The 15,669-nt window shown below is 42.2% G+C and overlaps 1 protein-coding gene across 1 annotated transcript; it reads left to right on the top strand.

Moving 5' to 3' along the window:
* Positions 1 to 420: 420 nt before the first annotated feature.
* lamb4 (laminin, beta 4) lies at positions 421 to 14,698 on the top strand. Its single transcript, XM_028957944.1, has 35 exons — positions 421 to 545; positions 1,122 to 1,154; positions 1,714 to 1,871; positions 2,715 to 2,850; positions 3,117 to 3,190; positions 3,312 to 3,500; positions 3,590 to 3,653; positions 3,938 to 4,152; positions 4,446 to 4,566; positions 4,685 to 4,873; positions 5,077 to 5,232; positions 5,340 to 5,452; positions 5,539 to 5,618; positions 5,896 to 6,052; positions 6,200 to 6,352; positions 6,667 to 6,855; positions 6,937 to 7,049; positions 7,392 to 7,512; positions 7,848 to 8,025; positions 8,137 to 8,280; positions 8,368 to 8,599; positions 8,684 to 8,841; positions 8,943 to 9,164; positions 10,256 to 10,473; positions 10,594 to 10,699; positions 10,797 to 11,160; positions 11,285 to 11,439; positions 11,619 to 11,824; positions 11,904 to 12,107; positions 12,191 to 12,335; positions 12,425 to 12,632; positions 12,714 to 12,849; positions 12,917 to 13,081; positions 13,701 to 13,854; positions 14,056 to 14,698. Exons 2-35 carry the CDS (start codon positions 1,124 to 1,126, stop codon positions 14,193 to 14,195), a joined length of 5,394 nt encoding a protein of 1,797 aa, XP_028813777.1. The 5' UTR covers positions 421 to 545; positions 1,122 to 1,123; the 3' UTR covers positions 14,196 to 14,698.
* The last annotated feature ends 971 nt before the right edge of the window (positions 14,699 to 15,669 follow it).

The raw sequence follows: 15,669 nt of genomic DNA, 5'->3' as shown, positions 1-15,669 counted from the left end.
AGGAGAGCCATTTGGATTTGTGTTGTGACCATACATTTTTGAGCCTGATCTCATCGTGGAAGGTAACGTTACACCATTATGTGGTCATGTTCCCAGCGCCAGAATTCCTCATCCGACTATCATAATTCCTCTCATGTCGAGTTCAACTTGCTTCTTTTCTATGAGTCTGTGCGTGGGTTTTATTTCAGCGGATTTACGTTTTGTAAGCTTGTTGCCTTTTCCGTGTCCTTAAGCACCCCATTTCCTTTTTTCTCAGTCCACCCTCCCATACACTCCTTTTTACGATCATAATCATAAATCAGTCCTGAATGAAACCTAATCCCTGTCTCTGGCACAGCCTGAAGGCCCAGCTTTTCTCAGGGGAGCTCAGGTGTGTCTTCACACGCAGAAACACCCCGTGTCATTACTGCAGAAACCACCGACGGTGCTGGAAGTGCGTGCCACCGCGGGACCCAGCAAGGACTGCAAGGGCCTCCCTGGTACCTCTGGATCATCCAGGGTGGTTCAGTGTCAGGCTCGGGGCGTCTCTTTCAGACGGGACGCAGGTAAGAGGAGCTGATAGCGGTGAGGAATTGCTTTCGTGCCGCAAAGACTGCTGGCTGTGAGGGAGGAATAACTGTGGCTTCACCCACGACCACAGAGGTGTCTGTGGTGCTTTCCCCCTTAATTCTTTCTCGAGTGCTGCAAATGACTTTTGTTTGTGGTGACCTGACTGCAGAACAGCTCTGTTGTGGTTCTGTGTTTGTCACCGAGGAAAACAGATTAATACCTGACGTGCCTTTTGAAATGATTGTACAGTAGCATGTAATCTGATCATGGTGCTAAAAACCTCACCAGCTTCTATTAGTCATAGCTCGATGGACTTATAAGAATAAACATTTAAATAAAAAAGTGGGGACTAAACAAAGGATTAGACTGATGGCAAATATGTGATAGAAATAGATAGATGTAAGCATAAAAATATTTTTGGCACACTTTGTAGTAAGCTTTACAAAATAAGTAATATGTCTATTACTACTACTACTACTACTACTACTAAATAATAACAATCATTATCATTATAATAAGAAATATGCAATATATTTGCTGTCATTAAGAAGCTTTTGTTTCTTTCTTTCAAGAAATGACCAGACCGTGGCAATATCTCCTTGCATGTAAGTCTTTATTATTTTTTAACCGTTCTTAGAATCTGCAGGAATATAGAAAAATCCGGAGCTTGGACTCAGGTCTGTTAGCTGTAGACAAGGAGAAATTGTCTCTAACGAGACTTTGACAGGGTGGGCGTGTGATCACTTGCTGAAATTGCACAGATTTTTACTTGTTGCCACGAGCTCTCTCCAACTCCAACGTGCCAATTTGCATATGAGGTTCCTGTTTTTTTCCTGTTCACATCATATGCTACATTAATTCAAAACAGTGTGAAATTGTAAAAAAAAATACTGACACACACTTTCACACTCCGGATCATATTAATATTGTGTTTATTGGTACAATACAGGGCGGCTTATTTGATTGCATGCAAATAAATCATGAATTTTGCCGAGCTCAGTATCCTGAAACACTCGTGCTGCAGAAATGCGGCTCGCAGCATCACGCATTTGACGTATGAACCATGCGACATGGTTTTCTAGAAGTGGCTGACACAGTGTGAACTTCCTGCTTCCTGCTGTTGCTTTGCCCTCACTGAAAGGTGTGTAACGCTCCATTTCCCAGTTCTGGCAGGCCTTGCCCTGTCTCAGGAGGAGTGCGGGGAAACGTCATGCCACCCTGAGCTGGGGGACCTGTTGGTGGGCCGGGCCGCACAACTCACGGCCTCCTCCACCTGTGGGCTCAGAGGTCCCGAAAAGTATTGCATCCTGGGACATCTTGAGGTTAGCGCCAGCGGGAACGGGACAACGTTCCGTTCACGCTTGCATGACGCCATGCAGAAATTTCAGTGACTGTTGCCTGGTGAATGTTTGCTCATGGATTACCTTTCCAGGGGAGCGTGGCAAGAAAGGTTGAATTGGTGGCGGTTTTCCACTCTTTTTCTGTTGCCGTAGCCTCATTCCTGCAGAACAAATCGCTTGTGTGACTGAACCGTCTTCATCAAATTAACATGCCTACGCTTGCATCTACACAGAGCAAAAAGAGCAAAGCTGCTGGCGCTTCTAAAAGGCGTTATGCACGGTAAATGAGGCTTTACATTCCAGTAAACTGCCGTAGGAACGTGAAGGCTTCACACATGCCGTAGACTCTTCAAGCAGGCTGCGGTAGTCGCCGGTCACAGTTCCTCTGTGCGAACACGGCCGCAGAGGTCCAGTTCGTTCCGTGCTGAACAGCCACGAGCATGCCCTGATCTGCTTCACTGACGGGTCACTGCCACACCTTACCCCATAGCACTAACCCCCCCCAATCCATGCCTGCTGTCGCTCACACGTTCCCCTCCACCGGTGATTCCGTAAGTATGTGGGTGTGGCTGTGAGTGTGAAGAATGTTCCAAGGCAAATATTTCCACATTTGAGAAATGGAAATTTCTGCTCAAATGACCTCTAGCACAATAAACGTATGGAGTGCAGTTACACAGGTTTGCATTTCTTTAGTTACATGCAGTTCTACAGAATAATTCTGTGCTGAAAAAGATGACCATCAGATTAGAAAGCAATTAAGCTCAATGAGGCAAAATTTGTGTTCAATGGCCCTTTTTTTCTTGTTCCTGATTATTTTGCACGCAGGATGAACAAAAATGCTTCACGTGTGACTCCAGGAATCCTTACAATCACATCACCAACCCCAGCAGTCACCAGATTGAGAATGTCATCACACTTTTTGAGCGTGATCGCAAAAAACGATGGTGGCAGTCTGAAAACGGTATTCCTTCGACTGTTCCTTCAGTTCTATATTATTTTACACTTTTATTTAAAAGGAACTGTTACCATACAAATATACGTCTGTAAAATATGTTTTTTTTTTTGTTAGTTGATTACCTAATTTAGTCTAGATGGGTTTTTAATATACTATTTAATTTACAATTAAACAAAGCGATTTGTTAGAATCACATTTGTTTGACATTTGCATGACTATGAACTTCAAAATGTTAACATTGCAATAAATAAAACAAAATAATTCTGTCGCAGGAGTCCATCGTGTTAGTATACAGCTGAACCTGGAAGCTGTATTTCAGTTTAGCCACCTTATTCTTACATTTAAGGTAAATTTGTCATCTATATATTTTTTTCTTTACTATGTTTTTCGCATGGCATATTTACATGTGTCTGTAATCTTCCGTTCTGAGTCTTTCTCTGTGTCCCGTATGCATCGTTTCTGTAAAGACCTTTCGGCCCGCTGCCATGTTGGTTGAGAGGTCCAAGGATTTCGGAAGAACCTGGAAGGTTTTTCGCTTCTTTGCAGAAGATTGTCAATCCTCATTTCCTGGGGTTCCAGAGTGGCCAGCAAACAGCGTGGACGATGTTGTCTGTGACAGCCGCTACTCAGGACCAGAACCTTCTTCAGAGGGAGAGGTGGCACTCCAGCTCCTGCTTTCTAAACAGTACATGCATATGAATGTCAAGAGAACTGCATGAAAATAATGCCGGCTAATTTCTTACAGGTTGTTCTAAAGGCTGTAGATCCCAGCTTTCAAATACGTAACCCGTACACACCTGAAATACAAGGTATGTCGCATGCATGCATCTTTCCAATGCTGAAAGCAGCTGAACAAGCTTCCAAGTTGTTAATAAAAGTTTCCTGTGTGGACTTTGTATGTTCCTCATGTGATCATGATGACATAATATGTATATTAAATGGGCCATGGTGTGTGTCTGTTTGTGTGTGTGATGAAGAATTGGTAGCGATCAACACATTATTTTTGCCCAACATAACCTTCATTGAGATGATTTGTAAAGCATATTGAATCCAGAGGATAGAACATTAATAATCAGCTGTTTTTTGTGTTCAGATCTCATCACCTTGACCAATCTGCGCGTGAACTTCACCCGCCTTTTCACCCTGGGCGACACACAACTGCTCAGGCGGCGGAGGAACCCGGAGGATAAATATTACTACGCCCTGTATGAGATGATAGTGCGGGGCAGATGCTTCTGTAATGGCCACGCGCACCAGTGCATGTCTGTTGAAGGCAGTAGGGGGGACGCCTTCCATGTTTCTGGCATGGTGAGGGAAAAAGGTCGCCCTGCCTCACTAATGTTTTCTCTTTAGAATCAAAGGACAATCGTCTCACTTTAGAAGCCCAATCTGTATATATTATGGTCTTTCCTATTGTGTATTTTAATAATACACATTATAAAAATGTAACTGTAGTTCCACTTTCAGTCTGAATGGGTGCCAGGGGCCATATTTACACTTGAAATGCTTTATTGCAATAAAAAAAAAAACATTAGAAGGACCTGTGCATGTTCCTGGTTAAGGGCTGGACTAATGTGTGTACTTTGTGTACTTTGTTCCAGGTTCAGAGCCGCTGTGTGTGCCTACACAACACAGTGGGGGATAACTGCGAGCGCTGTCAGGACTTTTACAACGACACACCCTGGAGACCCGCGGTGGCCACAGACCCCCACATTTGCAAAAGTAATCCGGAACAATGCCAATATTTCCAATATTTTATTAACAAGTCCTGTATGTTTAAAGTATATTCCCAATACAAATACTGCAAGAGAAGCATTTTCCATTTGTTTCTGTTGTTTAGGGTGCAACTGTCACGGCCACTCTGAGAGGTGTCACTTTGACATGAATCGGTTCCAGGCCACTGGTGGGGTCAGCGGGGGTGTGTGTGAAGATTGCCGCAATAGCCGTGCTGGTCCACAGTGTGAGCGGTGTAAACCTCACTATTATAAAGACCCCTCACGGCCCATCGAAGACCCTGCAGCTTGCATCTGTGAGTTGTGCTTGCAAGTATCACTGTATTTCCTGAGCACAATTTGCTTTGGGTCACTAAAGAGTCCAAATGTTCTCCTGGTTAAACATAATTAATCAATTTAATCCAAAATTCTCGACTTCAGTATTGATAACTGCAACAAAACATGCAGACATGCTCTTGCCTTGTGTGTTTGTTCCTGACCGTCTGATTGTCTGATCCAGCATGTAACTGTGACCCAGTGGGCTCTCTGAATGATGGTGTGTGTGATGCCTTCACGGGCCGCTGCATATGTAAGGCCAATGTGGAGGGGGACAGGTGCGATAGCTGCAAATATGGCTATTATGGTCTCCGGCAGGAGGACCCCGATGGCTGCCAGGGTAAGAACAATTACACTAACTCTGTACTGTTAGCAGAAAACATCTGGTGTGAAGTTACATGCGATGATCAGACAAATGTCACTAAATTTGTTCTGGCTGCCGTTTAGCATGCGGCTGTAACCCCCTGGGCAGTGTGCAGACGTCCACCCCATGTGACCCAACTACTGGACAATGTCTGTGCAAAGAATTTGCCATGGGACAATACTGTGATCAGTGTCAGGTATGGCACTTACAAGATGAACAAGATGTTTCATGAAGAAGAATATAATGTGTGTTTTTTATAAAATGTTTTTTATGTGCTTGTAGTCAGGATTCTGGGGCCTGGGGAACACTGTACATCCTTGTCGTCCTTGTGAATGTGACATAGGTGGAGCCATTAACAATGTGTGAGTGGAAATATATATAATGAATCCCTGTATGGTGTTTGGGTTTGTAGGACCTATTTCACTTATTTCAATTTAAACCTGAGATTACCTGGATTTGGTTAGTTTTTACCAACCCTCCACTAGACCTGCAAAAATATTACCACCATACCAATCACCAAACACATCAAGGAACAGATCAGTCACCAAATGGTCCAGAATTTGAACCTCAAAAGGGATGTTTGGACAGATTGATTTGATAAAAATCCTACACGTTGAAATATTTTTTTCATGCATACAGCTGCTCTCGGGAAAGCGGACAGTGCCAGTGCCGGCCCAACATGGTTGGCCGCACCTGTAGTGACCCAGCTCCTGGATACTTCTTGGCTCCTCTGAACTACTACCTGTATGAAGCTGAGGATGCAGCACCATTGGACAGTAGCCCCCCTCCCCCTCTGGTAGATCTGGGTGATATGCCCTAAAATATTTTTCTCTACATTTTCATAGTGAATACATCTCTGAATACACACATCAATATGCCACAGAACCATGCTACCTGACCTGCTTTGTTATAACCATTGTCGCCTATCGTCTTTGATGTTTAGCGTGTTCGACCCACCCCTATTGCTCCCCATGCCACGTTGCCAAAATGTGAGCAGTACTACCGTCAGCAAGGTTATGACTTCAAATTCATCAATGGCAAAGTTGTGTTGACCAGAAGAGAAAGGCGATCCACCCAGAAGCCAGTACAGGGACAGGTATGAATGTGTTATTAAGATTTGGTTAGATGCTTGACCAGCGAGTCTGTGTTTACTGCCATTCATGGTATATCCTTCGAGTATATATACATGTGTGTGTGTGTGTGTGTGTGTATATATATATATATATATATACACACACATATGATGGAGAGAGAGAGATATAAAATTTTTTATGTGTTTGTGTTCATTAACATTTGAATGTGAATGCATTCTTAATAGAAATACTGTATTTTTTGTAATACCATCCTGCTCAGAAGAGAAAATTGCTAATAAACTTAAAAAAGACCTAACAGACTGAAGCTCTGTTCCAGCTGAGGCTGATTCCCCTTGAGGCCGGCCATGGTCTGCAGATGATTCCCAGAGAACGGCGTGCTGGATCAGCCATATCTTGGACCGGACCAGGATTTGTGCGTGCTGTGGATGGAGTGGGCCTTAGGTTCAAAGTTGGGAATGTTCCGGTCTCCCTTGACTACAATCTAGTCCTCCACTATGAGCATGAGGTTTGATAGATACGCATCTAAGAATATATTGTGCTTCATGTCATATAATGTTGTATAATATTATCATATGTGATATAATAGTCCACAGATGATTGGGCTGCTGTCATCAGGATTGTCCCCCTTGGACCTTATGAAGAAGGACTCTGTAAATATGACCCATTGGATAAAGAACTGCCTCTTCCTGGTTCCAGCAGGTGAGAACTATGCCTGAAGCAGCCACACCACCACCAACCAGTTAAGGAAGCGGCCCTGTAATCAGAAGGTTGCCGGTTCGAATCCCGATCCGCCAAGGTGCCACTGAGGTGCCACTGAGCAAAGCACCGTCCCTACACACTGCTCCCCGGGCGCCTGTCATGGCTGCCCACTGCTCACTCAGGCCGATGGGTTAAATGCAAAGGACAGATTTCACTTTGTGCACCATGTGCTGTGTTGCTGTGTATCACAAGTGACAATCACTTCACTTTATCCATTTAACTTGCCAAATGTATCACAGTGCTTTTCTTTGTGTATGTGCGTGTATGTGCATGTGTGTGTAGGGTAGCTGTTTTGGAGGTTCCAGTGTGTTTGGACTCTGGAAGACAATACCTTGTAGATGTGACTTTAAGAATGCAGCCCGGGCCCGATCCCCAGCACAGAGAGTACATCCTCATAGACGCTGTGAGATTTTCATTTATTTTTAATGTATATTGAACATTCGCAGTTTCTTTTATTCTGACTGTTTTTAGCCTGCAAAACAAAACTGGATCATTAAAATAAGAAAATGTGTAGTAAAAAAAAAATAGTTCCTTGAACGGTTGAATATTTGTTTATAGTAGCGTGCAGAGCAGTCATGATGGTAAAAAGAGGCTAATCTGAACAATATGATTCATGAAACAAAAATGTTTTCATGGCTCTATGGTATATTCCTTATGACAGTGAGGTTGTTTTTTTTATCCAGATGGGGCTGATCCCCAGGATATGGTATATTCCTTATGAGGTTGTTTTTTATCCAGATGGGGCTGATCCCCAGGATAGGCTCCATCCAGAACTTCTGTTCCAAGTCAGATTTGGAAGACTTTCAACAATACCACTGTGTCGAACTGGGCACTACCGTAGGACAGGCCAAATTACCGGGAGAGTGTGAGAAGCTCATCGGCAGCATGTCAGCCCGCATCCACAATGGTGCAATTCGTAAGTATCTTGCCACACCTGAGAGTAAGATTATCCACAAGAGCCAATGCGTTTATCATGTCCATGAACTCGTTATTAATATTTTATTGCTGGTTTGCGTATCTTTTGCAGCTTGCAAATGCAACGCTAAAGGAGCCTACAGCAACTCTTGCTTAAAGTTTGGAGGGCAGTGTAACTGCAAACCCAATGTGATTGGACGCTGCTGTGACTCCTGTGCCCCGCTGACTTTTGGGTTTGGGCCTGATGGCTGCACAAGTATGTGACCAAGACGCTTGTTTTCATCATCATGCAGGATGCACTTTCTCTCTATGAATATATTGATCCTGTCCTTCTGTCATTCAGAATGTGACTGTGACACCCAAGGCTCTGTGTCTGAGCTTTGCGACCAGAGAAGTGGCCAGTGTCAGTGTCGCAGGGATTTGACAGGGAGACGCTGTGAGCAGTGCCTGCCGGGCTTCTATGGTTTCCCGCAGTGCAGACCCTGTGAGTGCAATGGGCTCGCTGACCTTTGCCACCCTGTGACTGGAGCCTGTCTGAACTGCAGGGATCACACCACGGGCCCGAAGTGTGACAGGTACTTCGAAGCATTCACGTCTCAGAATTCTGAAATGATGTCTATTCTCACAGAAGTACTGAAGTTCGTGTGGTCCCGTTTCAGGTGTATCAATGGTTACTATGGTGACCCAGTCTATCGGGAACCCTGTAGACCATGTAGCTGTCCAGACGTGGCCGGAAGTGGCCGTTTCTTTGCCCACTCCTGTGACAGGAATGCCATAGATGGAAATCTGCTATGTGTCTGTCATCATGGATATGCAGGTCCTTCAAAGCTTATAAACACATAACCTTTTATTTATTAGCGACTACTGGATGCTATTAAAGCGTGATTTTATAACCTTGGCTCTGCCCCTTTTCTACAGGCCATCACTGTGAAAGATGTGCCCCTGGTTACTATGGTGACCTGTCGCTGCCTGGCTCCCAGTGTGAGAAGTGCCACTGCAATAATGATATCGATCCCATTGAAGAAGTGTGTGACAGCGTAACTGGTGTGTGCCTGAACTGCCGCCACAATACTGAGGGTCTGTACTGCGAGAAATGCAAGCCTGGTTACTATGGTGACGCTCTACGACAAGGTTGCAGAGGTAAGGTCCATTACAAAGTTTGTTTGTTTTAATATTATGTTTGAACCCTTGGTGTAATATTCTAAAGGATTTGTGAATAGAAACATTTATATTTGTCGGTACATACAAAACTTTGCACATATTAGGACTCCAGCACTTTCACTTTCAATCACTTCTGGACTCAATCCCCCCAGAATCCTTGCACAAATTTTTTTACTCTTGCACAAATTTTTTACTATTTACTTCACTCATTTGCACACCTTCACCCTACCGGTTGCACTTAATTTAATGTTAAAAACATAAAAGTGTAATATTCGGTTATGCTTGCAATATTTACTTATTGGTTCATTGTATACTTGCAATATTTGCAATGTTGTGGTCAATGCCAAAGCATTTCACTGCATATCATACCATGTAAGACTGTGTATGTGACAAATAAAATTTGAACTTGAATTTGAATTTATTTTATCCAGCATTTACATTTCATTTACATTTACGGCATTTGGTAGACACCCTGATCCAGAGCGACTTACAACGTGCTTAAGTTACCATCGATGAAGAGATCAATTAGTTCAGTTTTGGTGGGATTGAGTTGGAGGTGATGGGCTGCCATCCAAGACGAGATGTCGGTTAGACAGCAGTATGTCAATAGTAATATTTTGTTTAATTTTTTTAACATTAGGCAAAAAAAGACAAGACTGTGACAAGAATGTTTAGATATGTACTGAGCAAGTACTGAATACATTTAGTGTTTATATTTGCCATCACTAGTTGATGGTACTCAGGAACAAAGGCAATGTAGAAAGCAGCTTAGCGACGTATAAAATATAGAGGTAAGAGCGCCCCCAAGTGATGATATGAAAATCATTTTCACAATGTGCACACAAATGAAATAGATTTATGTGCAATCATGTACCATGGCCATATGCTTCATTAAGTCAAGACTGGCATGCGTTCTGTTTAAACTTGAGAAATGGAATTACTACAATAAAAATATCACTTTGTAAAAAAAGAATCTGAAATTGATGCTAATACTGAGGCATTTTTGTGAAAAAAAACTTACAAGTACATTGCTCTTTTTTTGGAATTTGTTTTCATGTGATAACGTTTAGAATGCTACTGTGACCGACGTGGTACCAAGGCAACCCAGTGTCCGTTGGACAGCCCCTGTTTCTGTGACCAGAGGAATGCTCAGTGCCCTTGCCGTGTGGGCGTGGAGGGTGTCTCGTGTGACCAGTGTACGGACGGCTTTTGGAACATGGATGGCCAGTTAGGGTGCCAGCCGTGTAGCTGTCACCCTGAGCACTCCACCAGTATTGTGTGTGACAAGGTGAGACATAGTAAAGAGAAAGACCATAAACACAAACATAAGTGTGAATATGAATATGAATATGAATATGTGCTGCGTATGCATATACATCATATTCTAAAACACATATTTCATAATCAGGTTACAGGTCAGTGCCCATGCAAACAACAATTTGGGGGCAAACATTGTGATCGGTGTGGAGAGAATTACTTCAGTAATCCCAGGAACCCAGATGGACTGTGTTTATGTATGTAAACTGTCATTGTAAAACTGTCTATCATCTGTGTATTACATTATAATGTAAATGTTAAAAAAATATGTCTTCCTTTTTTTCCAACTTCTAGTCTGTGATTGTAATGTAGAGGGGACGGTCAGGCCTTACTGTGACCCCAACACTGGCAAGTGCATCTGCCGCCCAGGGGTGACCGGCATCCTTTGTGATCAATGCGCCCCAGGGCACGAGGCCACATTCCCAACCTGCCCTCCCTGCCATCCCTGCTCAACGCTCTGGTCCAAGAGCGTAACTGCGGTGAAGGAGAAGATGGACGCATTGTGGAAGTACATCTCCGTCAGCCGGGAGAACCCCGACTACGGACCTATGCTGCGAAAGTTACTGATCATGCACTCGGAGGTGGAGCGGATATTAAGCCAGACTGGAAACACCAAGTCTGCTGTTGATGACATTTCAAAACTCCAAAATCAGATCTTGTATGACCATTTTTCCGTCTGAGTATCATTTGTTCTTGCACTTCAAACTTAATACAGTATTTTGACATTTCCTGTTATATTTTGTGCTCATATTTGTTCAATCTTCTTCCATCCCCTTTCCAAGGGATTTGAGGCACAGCATTGATCCCAATGCAGTCATCATAGATGTATCGCCAGCGCTGAATGCTGAAATAGACAATATCTGGGATGGCTTTAAAAACCTAATCAGGTTCATTAATACAACAACGGGGATCCCTAAAAATAAAACTGATTTTCACAGTAAGACGCTTTTATTTTCTACTTTTGAAGAAGTTGTTTAATTATAATTAAAATGTTGCAGTATTATTATTGTTGTTATTATTAGTGCATAAATGTTTTTTTGTATATTATGCATGCTAAAAGTATTGCACAGTTGCAATGTCAGCCACACATTAATGCCTCGAATCAATGTATTTCAGACGCACTGGAGGAAATTAAGAGGCATCATGCGAACTTTACTGCGAACGATTACCGAATCGACAATTCCACAAACATTCTGAATTCCTCGAAAGAAACTCGCATGAAGGCGAAGAAGCTGATGAGCTCAATCAAGTGCAACACCCACGACTGGGACACCATGGAGAGGAATATCCGAGGCTTGAACGTGCCCAGATTCAACAACATGGTGAGTTCGGGTTTAATTGCCTAATAGGTACAACAGCAGGACGGGTCAGACAATATGAACTTTGAACTCATTGCCCCAGATATGTGGGGCTCCAGGAGATGGAAACTGCTCTGAAGCCCGGTGCGGGGGTGCACTGTGTCGGGACGGCGAAGGGAAGCGTGTGTGTGGAGGCCCGAACTGTGGGGGCATCTTACCTCTCAGCCGTAAAGCTTCAGACGTAGCCAATAAAACCAGCGAGACCATCGCCGATTTTTTCAACAAACTGAAAGACGCCGACATGAAGGTATGTTCAGTTTGGAATTCATATAAGTTATATGACATAACACATTGTTGGCCTGTGTAATTGTGTTGTCTGTTCCGACTCAGATTAAAGGAATGAAGCAGATGACTAACGAAATAAAAAACCAAACAGGCAACATTAAAGTGAAGATCAACAGGCACGCGAAAAAATTCAAATCTCAGAATAATGAAACCAAGGATCTTATCGACAAAGTCAAGCAGTTCCTTAACAGTGGGTTGACCCTTCCTTCTCCCACTTGGGATTTTTTTTTTTTTTTTTTTGCCAATGACAACGCTTCTGCTCATTCTCCGCTGTTACAGGTGACATGGTGGGGCCAGAGGACATCGAGAGAATGGCCAATGCCGTCCTGGCCATTCGCCTGCCCAGGTCACAAGATGAAATCCAGGAAATGATACAGGGCATCCAGGCGCTGCTGGCCAACATGACGGGCATCGAGGAACAGCACAGGCTTTTGCAGGACCAAGTGCAAGCAGCCAATGAGCTGCTGCGAGAAGCCGACGAGATCAAGTAAGGAACATTTCCTCGACGTCCCACTCTTTCGTTGTCACTGAACAGTTTCTAATGCATTGTTGTGTTTGTCTTTAAAAGGAACAGGTCTGAGGCCATTAATGTTAGTGGTGTCAAAAAAACAATAGCTCATGCTCAAAATCTGCAGGACAAAGTCCCGCAAATCTTGGAAAAAGCAGAAAACAACACCCTGGACACACTGGACGTGATGAGTGAGGTAACTGACTTTGGTGACATTTTTAGCTATTTGTTTGTCATTTATTTAACCATGCATTTGCGAATAGACTGAAGGAAAACTTAAGAACCTGGAAGAAAACCTGAACACCACCCGTGCAAAAGATTTGCTGGATGGCATTGAGGCTCTGAGGAACAAGACAGAAATGAACAGAATTCAAGCCACAGAAGCCAGGCAGCTGGCCGATGTGGCACTGAAAAATGCCTCAGATATTGTAAGTTTTTTTTTCTTTTTTATATGAAGAGTTTTTATCAGTCAGACTTTTTTTTCTACAAGCCTGCAGTGAATAGGGCAAATTATATGGAACCTGGGTGCCATTTTTGCTCCCATTTAGGTGGACATGAAAACAGCAAAATGATAATGAAAATTCATGGTTGCAGAAATTAGGACATGAAAGTGTAGATTTGTGTAGAGATTGCCAAGGGAAAAGGAGTTTTTACCCACATTTGCTATGGACATGCCACTTTATTTTATGGAATGCATGTGTCAGGATCTATGAATGGCACTTGCATGACCGCATGATAGCAACATGCAACTCCTTTCTAGGTCCCATCTTTCCCAATAAAGAGTATAATTTCTACAAAATCCTGCAACTGAAAAAAATGAAATATCATATCATGTGGGCCATGATAAACTATTGTAGATTTTGTTCCATCCATAAAGGTTTATAGCCACAAGAGGGCCTCAGAGATTGTGTGGGTTCACCTACTTCTCATTTGTATTAATATTTATGCAGAGCCATTCATATATGTGTGTAGGTGGACATGAAATATTAAATGAAATACATGAGAATAATGAAAGGTGTTATTACACATATGTCTCTTTTTTCACAGAATATGACGGATGTGAATAAACTTTTTGTGGAACTAATGGATAAAATGGCAAACCAGAATCTCAGCAATATTGAAAACGACCGTCTTAATAAGATATCAGCTGAAGTAGAAAACATTGCCAATGACATTGCCTTAAAAATGAAAGAAATTGAAGGTATGTGCATAATCAAATTTACATAGTAGAGGGGATTTATGTGTTTGTTTTTATAACGTGCTGTGGATTCTGGGATCTTGGACATAAGCAGTGAAACAACAGAAACAGATATTTATATTGATATGTATAAGAATTTTCTGAATATAATGACATGGAGCAAGTAATATCCTTGCTTAATTCTATATTTTGAAACCTTTGTAGATCTGGAAGGAAGAATTGCAAACTCTACGCGAATTATAGATTCCAAGGAAGCTGAAGTTGCTGAATTACATCGGGCGGCAGAAGAACTAAGGAAGAGTCTTGTTGCTTATGCTGAAGATTCTCAACTCTGCAAGATATAGTCATTTTTAATGCAGAGTCAAACCTCACGTTAAGGATTAGATTATTTCCTTTCCCAGTGCTCCCTTGCCCTAACTGCAGAACTCTAAGACGGGAGGTGGTCCAAGGTGTCAATTCATAATCGTCCCTAATTATAGTTGAATTTAATTACATATAAGTCACATGTAATATAGAGACATTCCACATTGATCCATTTGCTCTGAATACCTTAAAGTTTATTGTACTTTAATTGCAGTTTTAATATATTGTTATTGCTAAACCTTTTATTTCCATCACATCACGCTGATGAGGTGAACAGTTAACTGTTTTAACTGTTAAAGGTCAGAGGACAAAATTACTACTTAGAACAAATGGTGCTAACAGAATATTCAATTCACATGCCGACTCGAATTTCTATTTCTTTTGGTGCTGGGTGATATTATATCAAGTTGTTATTGCAGAATGTCACCACTGTGTTGTTACCTTGTCATTGTCAATGTTCATTAAAGTATTACATTTAGGTTTACAGACCTTGCAGTTCATGCTCACACTGTACAAAACAACAGTGCAGAGTTGGATGTTAAGAGGAATCTGCCTGCTGTGGTGAATGGACTGTTTACCGATTAGAGGTCTTTTCTCCAGGAGTCTTTTATTTTCATTCAGGAACATTGTGGTTATGACCTTCACTTAAGCATGGCTAGTTGAATATGATGGAATTTTTAGTTCTAGTTATATGTTCATGTTACCAAACAATTCACACAAATTCATGGAAGGTTTTACACTATGTAAATCCAATGCATATCTTGAGTTCAAATTCTTGAGTGAAGAGTGAGTGAGAACTCAATTCTTGAGTGAATTTCTGAGAAAACATTTATTTTCTTTTGTAACAAAGAGAAATGCAATGTCTTCAACAGCCAATTATCTGAGTAACTTTGACATCACCATTCGTTTTTTGACCACTTACATTTACATTTATGTCCTTTATCAGACGCCCTTATCCAAAGTGACTTACAATCAGGGACAGTCCTCCTGGACTTTACTTCAGTAGTTACAGGGACAGTCCCCCTGGAGACACTCAGGGTTAAGTGTTTTGCCCGGGGACACAATGGTAGTAAGTGAGGTTTGAACCTGGGTCTCCTGCTTCATAGGTAAGTGTCTTACCCACTAGGCCACTACCACCCCACTTTTTTTAATCACTATTAACTAAAAATAAGACTGTTCAAATACTGAGTACAATTTAATCACGGCCTACAAAAAATAATTGTAGTAATTGAGGTATTAGTAGCCTAGTGGTTAACACACATGACTATGAATCAGAAGACCACAAAGTCACAGGTTCAAACTCCACTTACTGCCATTGTGTCCCTGTGCAGGACACTTAACCCTGAGTGTCTCCAGGGGAGACTGTCCCTGTCACTACAGATTGTAATCTGATAAATGCCTAAAATGTAAACGTAATGTTTATGTCCCGGTCAAGGAAAACTTGCTTCTGTGTAT

The sequence above is a fragment of the Denticeps clupeoides genome, chromosome 17 (genome assembly GCF_900700375.1).
Source record: "Denticeps clupeoides chromosome 17, fDenClu1.1, whole genome shotgun sequence".
In the NCBI taxonomy this organism is placed as follows: domain Eukaryota; kingdom Metazoa; phylum Chordata; class Actinopteri; order Clupeiformes; family Denticipitidae; genus Denticeps; species Denticeps clupeoides.
Note: the sequence above shows the minus strand (reverse complement) of the source record. Positions and strands in the feature narration are given on the sequence as shown.